General features: G+C 39.1%; 1 protein-coding gene across 1 annotated transcript in view; it reads left to right on the top strand.

Annotated features, from left to right (window-relative positions):
- gpc1b (glypican 1b) overlaps positions 1-12,861 on the top strand; it is a gene marked incomplete at its 3' end in the record, with an annotated part of 66,413 nt that overhangs the window by 45,005 nt on the left and 8,547 nt on the right. The window contains exons 3-4 of the mRNA XM_083890289.1: positions 9,919-10,146; positions 10,252-10,415. Coding sequence (XP_083746415.1) covers positions 9,919-10,146; positions 10,252-10,415 — 392 coding nt within the window. The remainder of the gene's footprint in view (positions 1-9,918; positions 10,147-10,251; positions 10,416-12,861) is intronic.

Below are 12,861 nucleotides of genomic sequence, written 5' to 3'. Positions count from 1 at the left end.
TATGTATGTATGTATATGTATATGTATGTATGTGTATGTATATGTATGTATGTATATATATATATGTATGTATATGTATATATGTGTGTATATATATATATATATATATATATATATATATATGCATATATATACATATGTATATATATATATATATATATATATATGCATATATATACATATGTATGTATATGTGTATATACATATGTATGTATATGTGTGTATATATACACGTGTATGTGTATGTATATATGTGTGTGTATGTATATATGTGTGTGTATATATATATATGTGTATGTATATGTATGTATGCATATATATATGTATGTATATGTATGTATGTGTATATATATATGTATGTTTATGTATGTATGTGTATGTATATGTATGTATGTGTATATATGTGTATGTATGTATATATATGTATGTATATGTGTATATATATATATATATATATGCATATATATACATATGTATGTATATGTGTATATACATACATATGTATGTATATGTGTGTATGTATGTGTGTGTGTATATATATATATATACACATATGTATGTATATGTGTTTATATATACACATATGTATATGTATATGTATATATATATATACATAAAAAATCAAAGTTTCATTCAGTGCTGTCCCTTAGTTTCCAGCGCATGAATGTTGCACATGTCAGCCTTTTACAAACACCTTAAGAATATTCTCCAAAAGCCATAACAACCATTAGCCATTTATAATATGCTGATGTAGATTCAACTCAAAAGTTCTGTTCTAACAAATAATAAATAAGTGCGTAAATCTGTTGTAGACATGGTCTCTGAGGGCTCAGTTTTACTTTATAGTGCACATCTGCCACAAGATTTTCTCAATAGTTTCTCTTGGCATTTGCCTCATAATTAACTCTCTCTGTTGCTCTTCTCTCTGCCAAACACCCGTCAAACTAAAATTATGATATAGCACTTGTCAAATGGACGCTAGAGTTAGGGCTGTCAGATCTGTTTTTTCTCTCTTTGCCCTTTCGCAATTGTTTCTTTTTATATATATATATAGCAGTGATATGTCATATTTCTCCGCTAGGTTGCTATGTATGTGCAGGGGTGGGGAACCTCCAACCTCCTCCGTACACCACCCACAAGACAACTTGACCTGGCCCATGACATAAATACAGAAAAGCAACTTAAAAATCCAAAATAATCCCACAGCAGCATTAGATTGTAGAATAACACGCTCTTTAGGGTGGTCCCTTTTGGCTGAAAGCCTGACAGCCAGAGAAGTGATGGAAATGTGTGGCTGTAGCTGTTCTGTATCATTGCTAACAAGCATCATGACAGTATAAGTAGATTCATAATGTAGACCCAAGAAAAATGGACAAACAAGGGGAACTGCATGAGTTGCGAAGAGAAAGTGTAGTCGGATAGAATTTATGCTCCCAGGTGGTTTTACAGCACGACTGTTTGCTAGAACCAGACAATATAAATTATTCCAGTCTCAATTCTGTTCAAATAACAATTGCAGAGATTGATGTGGTACAATCTACAAGCTACTGAGAAGAAAAAAAAAAGAAATCTGTAGTTCTCTCTGTGGCCTACAATGAAACAACCCAACAAAATCATTTTTGTATGTGAGATCAATGCTGAGTTTCATACCTGGAAGGTTTTTACTATCTTTGCAAACAAAACATGTTTGTTGTCAAAAAGACGCCGTTCCAACCAACACATTATAGATGTTATTCAGTTTGATAGAGTAAGTGAGAAAATGTACTTCAATAAAGAGTAAAATCACCTCCATTATTTTAATTAGGTTAAAAAGCTTATTAAAAGAAAAATAGCAATGGCTTTGCACATCGAGTGATATGGACCAATATATTTTGATATTTTTAGCTGAGTTGAGATGCAGGATATATATCGCGATATAGATTTATTTTTATTTTTTTAACTAAGAAGACACTTTTAAGTTAAAGCCCTATGCGCCAGAAATCATACAAGCACTTTTATTACCGACAGTTGCACAGTATCAACAAATTGTGCCTCTTTTAAACAAAAAAGTATGTCCTGTATAATAAATGTTCAGGTGCTACAGGGCTCTCTCGTCGCAACAGGGGTTGTAACTGTGAGGCTTCACCTCTGCAAAAGTCCAGCTCGTGTCTTCATAGAAAAACAATATAATATTTTAACAAGCACTAAACCCTCGGTCTGTTTGTAACTGAAACTGTGACTTAACCCTTCTACTGCTCAGTGTGAGAGGGTGGGAATGAACTCGGAGCAGTGAATCAGACACTTGACACATTTTTTTATCTGATTGTTCCACAGTTGTTATTACGGAACTTGAATTTGAATGTGAATTACAGACATGAAGTGCATCTTCTGCTCACTTCTGTGGGTGAGTCTCCATCTCCAACTGGAGATTCCTCAATGTCCATCTTCAAATAATTGAGCTATTATTCTTTTGTTTCACTCACCAGCTCCTCACTGGCAGCTTGACGTTCGCCAGGGTGAAGTTGAGTGAGAACCACAGGGAAAGGAAAACTGACAGTGGCACTAAGATTTTAACACAACAAACAATATTGATATAGGGTATATTTAAATCAGAGCTCTTAAACTCAAATGACCTGGGGGCTACTGAGTGTCTAGTTTGGTCAGTAAGGGGCCGGTGAAGTCAAAAGAAAAAAGGGGCAACTTTTTGAGAAAAAGGCATGGAAATAATAATAATTATGATTATATTTCACATAATTTCACATTAAAAGTGATTGTTTTGAACGAAAAAAGGTTGACAATATAAATGCATTTATGACATAGTAAACACATAACATGGTAACATAACATAGTAATAAAAAACATACAGAAATAACTCATTTAGAGCCGCAACTAATGATTATTTTCGTAAACGATTAATCTGTCGATTATTCTCTCGATTAATTGTTTGGGCCACAAAATGTCACATTTAAGTTGATATTAATTGGTGGGCCACATGCAATTGATGTGTCCCCCGGGCCGCCACTTTGAGACCCCTGATTTAAATCTATGCTCCCCTGGGTGCTTTTAAACATTTCCTACACATGTGAGAGGATGACGAGATATGATTTACAGGACTAAGGTGCGAATTGACATATCATAGGAGTAGGCAATGCTGCCAGGCCCAAGAAAGGGTATGTCTGAGAATGGATGGCTGTGAAACAAGCAGCACAGCAGTCTTAATCAGTTTATACATCTGTGAGAGACACTAGCTCAGGAGCAGTCTGAAAAAGTGAGTGGCAGAAGAGGAACATCAATAGAACCACTGTGTTACACAGAATGTCTTGTCAATAATACAGCTTGAGACAGAGGATGGGGGGGGGGGTGAAAAGGTAGAGAGGCATTGACAAACATAATATGTGGACAGAGTCTATTTGATGGGTGAGAAGCACTTTGTTGGATGATAACAGAATAAGGGAGTGTAGAAGAGGAGGAAACAATTTTGTGGTTTATGGGGTTTTATGTCAATATCATTACGCGTGTGTGTGTGTGTGTGTGTGTGAGTGTTTTGTGACGTGGATCCAGTGGGACACGAGAGTGAAGGAACAGAGTTTAAATCAGACTCTGCCGTGTCAAGGTGGCCTGGATGTGAAGCTCAGACTGATTACAAATGAAATCATTAACTCCCCTCTCACTGCAGGAAGAAAGTCATTAAGACACACAGGCTTGACTCAGAGCTTGCTCCAAAGTGTGTGTGTGTATGTATGTGTGTGTGTGTGTGGGCATGTGTGAGACATATTAAACTGTCAATCAGATGTCTAAAAATCAGCGCCCCCACAACTTTATACCAAAATGATAATTCTGATGGTTTTTAATCACAGTTACTTTTATTGGACATGATAAGAATCCCTAACCAGCCCACTTAAACTATTATATCCAAGGCCTAATATGTATAATCTACCTGGTGTGATTATGGACATAGAAATGACTGTTTGCTGTTCTGGTCTATCAACTCTTCACTTATGGTTGCGGAATTTATCAACCAATTTTCATTGACAGCATTTTTTGCACTTCTATAAGGTTTTATGCTTTCCTCTTAACCCTTTAAAGGTCCCATATCACGCAAAATCATCTTTTTAATCATTTAAATTTAAATATTTGGGACACTGGAGGTCCTATCAGTCGGCAAAGTGTGGAAAATGATGACTCACTCATGTTTTTGTGGTCCTCCTCAGTCTAAGTACAGGAGATAAAACACACAATGTTGACTTCCTCGCTCATTGGGACGTCACAATGCGCTAAATTCCTGGAATTGTTGTCTCACAGAGCTCCGCTTTGTCAACGGTATCTGAAAACCAGAAGTCTGCGAAAAGTTCTATTCTTGGCTCCACAGTGCAGCACAGAGTGCTACACAAACTTCCGGCCTCAGAGGATTTATCTGTCCAGTGGATACATGTTATATATGACGGCAATGTGCCTGCTAGAGCCTGCAAATGATCACTTTTCCAAATGCTAACTGCTGTTAGCTCCCAGTAGCCTCTGTGACTGATGTCATTTCCTGTCCCTTATGTTTCTTTTCTTTTTGTTGTTGTTGTTTTTTATTAGTGTCCATTTTTTGGGCCTTTTTTTTGGACATTGAGACAAAGACTCAAACAAATGTTATTATAATTATGTGTAATACTGTTCAAATTTCTAATTTAACATTAGAAATCTGCTGGCCGTGTACAACTACAGTGATTTTTCTAAATAAAACTTTACTGTTACTTTTTTAAATTGTAAATAACCGCCAGGTATTAAAAGTTATTCTGGAAAAATGGGCAAAAACACTCAGTCACCAGACATTTTCTGGCCCTTTTGTGGTTACAATAAGTCTAAAAGTCCAGATACACATTTTGACACTTAAAGGGTTAAATCTGCTGTCAATATTACCATTTTCTTTTGATTGATTTGACACCTTTTCAGGACTAGGTACGGCAGCGACAGTATGAGACGTTGCAGTTCGTCCTCACAACCACCTGACACCGCTTATGTTCAGGTTTGGTTATAACTGCAAATATATAATCAATGCACCATCCTTGTGGCTACTACATCGAAAATGATTAAGCTCTGCTCAACTTTCCAAACAGTTGTTTGTCCCATCCAGTGTGCTGGGAAAATACTATAAGCAATCCCTCCTTCCCTGGAGGGCAGATGCTCGAGGAGGAAAGGTGGAGGTTGAGCTTAGAAGGATGATATGGGATTGAGAAAGGAGGAGGAATGAAGGAAGGAGCTGAGATCATGTCTCCCTGTCACAAACATATATACAATAAGAAAGGTCATCTACACACACACACACACACACACAGGGGCCTTGTGTCATACTAATGATGATCATTACTCACTTCAGCTGAAGGGCAGAGGGGAACTGGACAGCCGTGTATTAAAGATCGTTCTGTCAGTTGTGGTGATTCCCCAGCTGGACACCGGTGGAAAGAAAAAAAAAAAAAAATCCCAACCACATCATGACTGTTATCTGTAATATGAATGAAGCAACTTTAATCTGTTTACCTCAGATATTTCTTCTGAAGCCCGTTTCACTTATCCAGACTACGGACATTTTTTACACTGTGAAAGTTCACAGCAGGAATGCAATCTAATGGGGATTTAAAGCAAATCTGCACCTGTCGCAGCGGCTCCCGCTATGTCTGTCTGCCTTTTGTGCTGCTGCTTTGAAGTCGTTTTCTCTGCGTGTACACATGTGCCTTTCTGCTGACTCCTACGAATGTTGCCTTGCTCAAATGTGTGTGTTCTCCTGTGAGTGACATACACTGTTAGACATTTCATTGGGTTTTTACAGTAAAATACTGGCAGCACTGATGCCAGTATTTTACTGTAATTCAGATTTGCGGTATGATTACTGTATCTCAGATAACAGTATCATACTATATATTAGTTGTACAGTACTGTAAACACCCAGGTAAAAAGTACTGTACTGATCACTTTTAATATTATTAATTATTATCATTGTTATAAAATTGTTTAATTTAACCTATACAGAAGTATATTACTGATAATCAAATGTACACAGCCAAACTTTGCAAAATATTTTAAAATTTATTTTTCAAAACAAACATACAAAAAAATTAGTGTCATTAAATGGTACACAATGTAATATTTGTAGATCCTACACAAATTAATGGAGTGTCTTACGCACACTAAGACCCGTACAATGTGCCACACAAACATAAGATTACATGCTGTTGGGATAGTTGGAATATATAACGTTTTTGGACTGAAATCATAAATGATTCTACAAACATCCTGTACAGTGTGTGTGTGTGTGTGTGTGTGTGTGTGATTCTCTCAATCCATGGTGCATCCGCCTCTGGACTGTCGCAGGTGTGCCTAAGGAAAAAAGAATACAAATAGTTAGATGATGATTTTTTTAGATAGATAGATAGATCCGAGTCAGGATAAAATACTAGGATACTTGCAAGTGTCTTACCTAGTCGGAGTGCTGCCATTCAAATTGTGCCAGTCTTGACACAAACAAAGCCACTCTGCTATTATACCGGTACCGACTTTCTCTTCACCACCTGTCCTGTTTTTCTGCTCACACTTATTTTGGACGTGCATTTTGTACCTTCCTCTGGGTTAATTCTCACGAATAATCTAGAAAAGAGATAAGCAGATGAAAAAAAAAATCAGATACATGATCAGCATGATGAAGATGAACTTTTCACATCCCCTTTGGGATACGCTACAAGGTAACCATTAGCTACATAGATGACAAACCACTATGTCATTGGAAAAAAAATTAAGACGTTTAATGTGGACAATCGTGTACAGAAAGCTAGAAGATTAAGATAACGTCCTCCTGCATGCTAGTGCTAGCAGTGGCTAACTTATGAAACCCTACCAAATTAAATCAGTGCTATCCAGTCTTAATTTCAACGAAGACTGGATAGCCTATCAAACAAATGATCAAGGTCAAGGTTTTGCTTACCTTTACATAGTGGGACTTGTTGATGTTGATCGTGCAAAATGTTGAGGGACGTACTCCTACTGTAGCTCTTCACCGTAGAGAGGCAGGCAGATCTGGTAGAGGAAGCGCAGGGTTGGCTGTACTGGCCGTTGGGAGGAGGCGGAAACTAGTAGCCTACCGTATTTCTTAAAACAAACTGGTTACTTACCACAATTTTTAAAAACCTGGTAGCATACCACTCATATCACACAAAATGACCAAATTAACAATAACTTACTGGAAAACTTTTTAAAAGTATTTTACTGTAGTATTGGAAGTAAAGTACTGTAGAAATTGCTGAAATGTCTAACAGTGTAGATGCAGACTCCCCTGGCCCAGAAGTATGCTTGCAGATAATTTGAGTGATGGGAATGATGTGTCATGTACTCTCGCTACTAAACAAAACCACTAAGCAGTGCTGCTGCTGCTGCTGCATGCAAGCATTATAATCTAAGAAGTGATTTGCGTCACCACTCGTGTGTTCCGTGACTGCGGAGGTTTTCTGAAAAGGTTTCTCCGCCTCATTCACAATGTTGACATCGGCCTTTTGCCTTAAGAAAACTACCTTGTTATCCGTTATACTAATTTCTTTAGAATATTACTCAATTTGAACTTAGTCCTCCATCATTCTTGACCTCAAATTGTACAGTAATGCAACATGTCTTTAAACTAGAAAAGCACTCGGAGAGCACAGACCTCCGCCAAGGCAGCTCAGGGCCTACAAAATGCACCCTACCAGTGCGCCCGGGTCAGACAGCGAATGTTGTAACCAGTGATGACGTCTACGGATCACGCCCAAAATTGTATCACTTGTTCGTTGTCCCATTGCGGACATTTCCTGAAAATTTCATCCAAATCCGTCTCTCACTTTTCAAGTTATGTTGCTAACTATCAGACATATACCTCCTTGGCGGAGGTTAATGAGAGTGTTATGTGAAAAATGGGACGTTCCATTTGTGTTTATTACATATGTTGCATTATAATAATGTCCAAAGATCATTGTATACGTTCATAATTGTATATTTGCACATGCACACTTTAACTCCAGTTTAGAAATAATGGCTGCTGACGTTACTTGTGTCACGTCGCCAAACAATTCTGAGGTTGTCGATGGGGGAATCTGATCTGTTTTCCCAGGGTTTAGAGCTTAAAAATTATATAACTGGAAGAAAAGTCTTTTGATATTTCCAAGATGACTTGGGTAATTTTTGTTGGCTGCAGTGCAAGACTTTGAAAGTATTCATAAGACACAGAATAATTATTATACTTAGCAAAACCAAGAATATGCAATGATGTATTGTAGGTCTGCCAGTGGTTGTCTGCTTGTGGACTTAAAGGGAGTCCTCACAGGACTATGTTTCGGTTAATGTTCCCTGGTCAATACATCTTCTTCAGATCAATGGCTCCGATGAGAATAGACCTTTTGGCTTGGAGTCTGTGAAAATGCCAGAGGACGGCAGCAAATAACAGCCTTGAAACAGCCCAGTTGTTGTTTATTAATGAGTGGGAAAGCAGCATTCAACAAGGCCAGTGCTTAGATAATGTCACGCAGATGGGTCAGGAAGAGCTTAGCATATTAACATGTTATGTAACTCCAAGTGCTATGATTGCCTGCAGGCCCCTGCGCACATGGTATACTACTGTGTAGCTCCAGTCTTTTTGTTAAGTTTTCCCTCTTCTCATCAGAGACGCTGCTGGATACAGAGTTTCAGTGATTTGTGTAAATGAGGGGGGGGGGGGGGGAAGTGTGGGATGTTTTGAGAAAGCTTGGTAAAGAGAATAAAACTTCCTCCGGGCAAGGTGTTGCCTGTGGAGGCCACAACATCCCGATCGAGGGCGGAGGAAAGACACTTGCAAAGTAAACACATCTGCAGACTACATGTTCCCAAAGTCCACCTCGACTGATGCACAGGCAGATAGACACGTAGGTTAGGAGACCTCTGTGTTCACGCAGATAGTGATTTTAATGGATTGACGGTTTGGACATGAGGTTGTTGGGCTGGACCCCTCTGCTGTCATCCTCTTGGCAGAGCAGGAGTCTCATTTATAAACATTGTTTACACACACACACAAACAATCTGTGACCATAGGAAAGCTGTGATTCATCAAAACACAACAATGTATGCACATCGATGGTAAATCTTCCATGACCCATGTACGACAGTAGAAGGCGATAACTACTCAACAAATCTCACACATCTTCCACACATTTTGTTTTTAATAATGTAATAATTAGACTGCAATAAGGAGTTCATTTGTCTGTTTGTGAGCAGTATATTTGGAAAAAGTAGGACAGATTTTTATCATATTTTCTGCAGACATGGAATAAATGATTGTTATTTTGGTGGTTATCCACATACAGATCCATATTCTGCTGTTGTGACTGTGTTAGGTTGTCATGTTACTGTGTAGTTGGGTCAAAAAAAAGATCTGGATCTGAAGTGGCCTTGGTGGATATTTGTACTCCGTGTGCTTTCTCTAGTCTTAACTATGTGGGGATGTTTTCTGCTTTTTCTGTTGCCTTTTTATTTGTTGTTGTTCTTCTTCTTCTTCTTCTTTCCCCGGTTGGACAGTGTGCTCAAAGTCTGCTTCCTCTCTGTCTGAACCTTATATTACTGTAATTCTCTCTTGGAGCAGTGCAGTTCCTGTTTCACTTTCATTTTCATTATGTAGCACAGAGAAGCAAGAAATGATGTAAAGATATCGTATCAAAGAATCTGTTTCATTCATCCATTCCGTCTTTCTTATTCTTACTGAATAGTCATCTGGGATTCTCAGACGGCTTTATTGCTCTAACAGATTAGCACATCCTGTGTGAATGACTTTTTCTTTTTTTTCTCATTTAGATGTACAGTATTGAGCATCATATGTCGAGTGTGTTAGAATGATAATGTGAGGATAGGAAATGTTAATGTAACGCTGAACTAACCCAACACTTGACTTTCTTTCTCCGTGTTTAGGTTACTTTTTGGAGCTGCAGAACCGCTCTGCAGTCAGACTACAGGACATGTTCCCGGCAATTTGGGGTGCAATGTATTCCCAGACGTCCGAGGTCTTCTCTGACTTGTACATGGATTTGAAGCTCTACTATAGAGGCTCCAATGTCAACCTGGAAGAGGTGCTCAACGAATTCTGGGCCAAGCTGCTGGAGAAGCTCTTTTACCAGTCAAACAAACAATATGCCATAGGTATACCCGCACATTTCTATACTACTTTATTTTGCCATGAAAAAAAAAGACAATTTCATATTTTCAGATAATCAAGGTTTTGATGAATGTGAATGTTGGTTGCAGGTGAGGACTACCTAGAGTGCGTCTCTAAGCAGATGGACACGCTACGACCCTTTGGAGACATTCCCCATGTGACGAAGACACTGGTCATGCGCACATTTGTAGCAGCGCGCTACTTTGTTCAGGGACTGGTGGTCAGTGGGGACGTGGTGCGCAAGGTATCCCAGGTAAAAAAAAAAATATATATATATGAAAAATAGACAAAGAATTGCATATATTGCCTCAATTTCAAACATTTCATCTGACTAAGATTTGGCTTTTGAGCGAAAACCCACTCTTGCTCTTTCATCTCCGTCGTTTCCTTTCAGTCTCTTCTCCATCGACCTCCATCTCTCCTTTTCTCAAAACAAGCTTTGATTTATGCAGTCATTTAGTATTCAATGGTGTCAGTTAAAAAAGCAAACAGTGGGTCAATTGATATTTATATGTAAATGTTACCAGCCTCCGCTTAGAATATTTTCAATGAAAATATCCGCTCTCTGCACAAGGTTTGTCTTTTGTTGAGCGATGGGATTAATACACAGTGGCTAGCTATACAATTCACGTAAGAAAGTGAAGAAAGTACTTGATGATGGAAGGCAGATGTTAAACATGACCACACCTTAAGCTATTTGTCAAATGATGACAGGCAATGAACCACAAGTTATGTTTTTCTTACCATCGTGTTTCAGCAGATTCACCTGGCTTTCCATTTGTTCGTCAAGAGGTCCATACCTTGATAACCTCAGTGGTAGGTGCTTGCCACGCTGCCCCTGGTGTGGCCCGTTAAACACACATATCTGTTTTTCGGAGTTCTGTGTGCAGAGTATAAAGCAATGACGGGTCAATGTTTGTGGAAACGAGCGCTTTCATGAAGCATAGCCCTTGGCTCAGACAATCAGCCTCTGCAATAACAGTTGATATCAGCTGCACACTGAGAGCTGCAGGGAGGGTTCGCCCCGAGAGAAATGGTTCCCTCTGTGTACAAAACACAAGTAAGGTTAGGATCAGAGCGAGCCTGAGAAATCATTTCATCTCCTCAGAGGTACAGTTGGTGGTCAGTATTGATGCAACCGTGAAAAATATCCCCATATCAAACACTGGTTGAAAACAGTGGCCCCATGAGCAACTCCATGCTCCTGTGATGACTATTACAACATTTCTACTTGATTAAACATCAAAAGGCCATGCTGTGAATATGCATGAAACAATAAAAAGCACAAGAAAAAGACAGATTGTTGTTATTGTCAGAGAGATAATTTGTATAATCCATATCCCTTTTACTTTAATATACAATGTGTGTTCTTTGTAGCCCTGTGGGTGGCACTGTACTGTTTGCATATTATGCAAAATCAACCTTTTAATAATTTGTATACTTATATCTGGGACTCTGGAGGCCCTATGCAAGTACGCAAGTTTTTTTGTGGTCCACCTCAGTCTAAGTACAGGAAGTAAAACATGCGATGTTGACTTCCGCACTCATCGCTACGTCACAATGAGACATTCCTGGAATTGTTGTCTCGCAGAGCTCCACTTTGTCCCTAAAAAACGCGAGAGTGCAGACGAGGGCAATAGCATCCGGAAGAGCGGAAGTACCCGAAGTGTTCTATTCTTGGCTGCACAGTGCAGCACAGAGTTCTACACAAACTTCCAGCCTCAGAGGATTTATCTGTCCAGTGGATACATGTTATATATGACTCCAATGTGCCGGCTAGAGTCGCCAAATGATCACTTTTCCAAATGCTAACTGCTGTTAGCTGCCAGAACCTGTGTCTCATTTGCATTTAAAGAGACAGGCACTCAAAACCGAGCGTTCTGAACAGGGCTGTTTGAACTGCTGTGGTGCTTCACCCTTAAGGTATTTTGACCAAAGCGTGTCACAGACATGCTCATTAGGACACCAGGGAACCAGGTTAACTTGTAGAAATAGGGTATATTATATCTCTATCCTTTAAGTGCCTGCATGTTGAAAGTCTAAATAAAGACCTGTACATTGTCCGCAAGAACAGACGTTTGTTGTTTTTCCCAAGGTGGCAAGAACAAGAACAAAGTTAGTTCTGGCCAGGACGTTTCATAACTTCACGAGTAACTCAAGTGCAGAACTCCTCGGAGGTCCTCACAGGGAATGACGACATTTCTGCATTAACCACGCCCACTTCAAATTGCTGGCCAATCACGCTATAGTTGTCTGACAACACACAAGAAAAAAAGTTGTTCCCAGACAATGTGTCAAGAACAAGCTGCAAGAACTCCCTAACGAGTGCTGGGAGAAAATACTGACGTCATTGTTTTCTCGCGGCCCTGGGAGAGAGAACAAATGTCTCTGTTCCTGTCGAGTGTGTTCAATGCCCTTCCTTAGTGTTGCTCCTCATGTTTACACATCTACCAATGCCATGCCATTGTGTTTGTGCAGAGGGAAAGTCTGCAAATAGCCATGCAGAACATGCAAAACTGTACAAAAGACGGAATGCAGGGCAAACTCCTGAGAGCTGACGATTCGAATCATTAGTCATAGACCATTCTGTCGACCGAAGTTCTTCAGTCGAGTTGAGCACTTTTGTTTTTGTCATTGCATTGCTGGAGACTTTTCAAGCCCGAGAAGAAGCTGCCGCAGCCACTATTTACTTTCACAAG

This window comes from Microchirus variegatus, assembly GCF_963457635.1.
Source record: "Microchirus variegatus genome assembly, chromosome: 5".
Taxonomy (NCBI): Eukaryota; Metazoa; Chordata; class Actinopteri; order Pleuronectiformes; family Soleidae; genus Microchirus; species Microchirus variegatus.
This window is presented reverse-complemented; position numbering and strand designations above follow the sequence as displayed.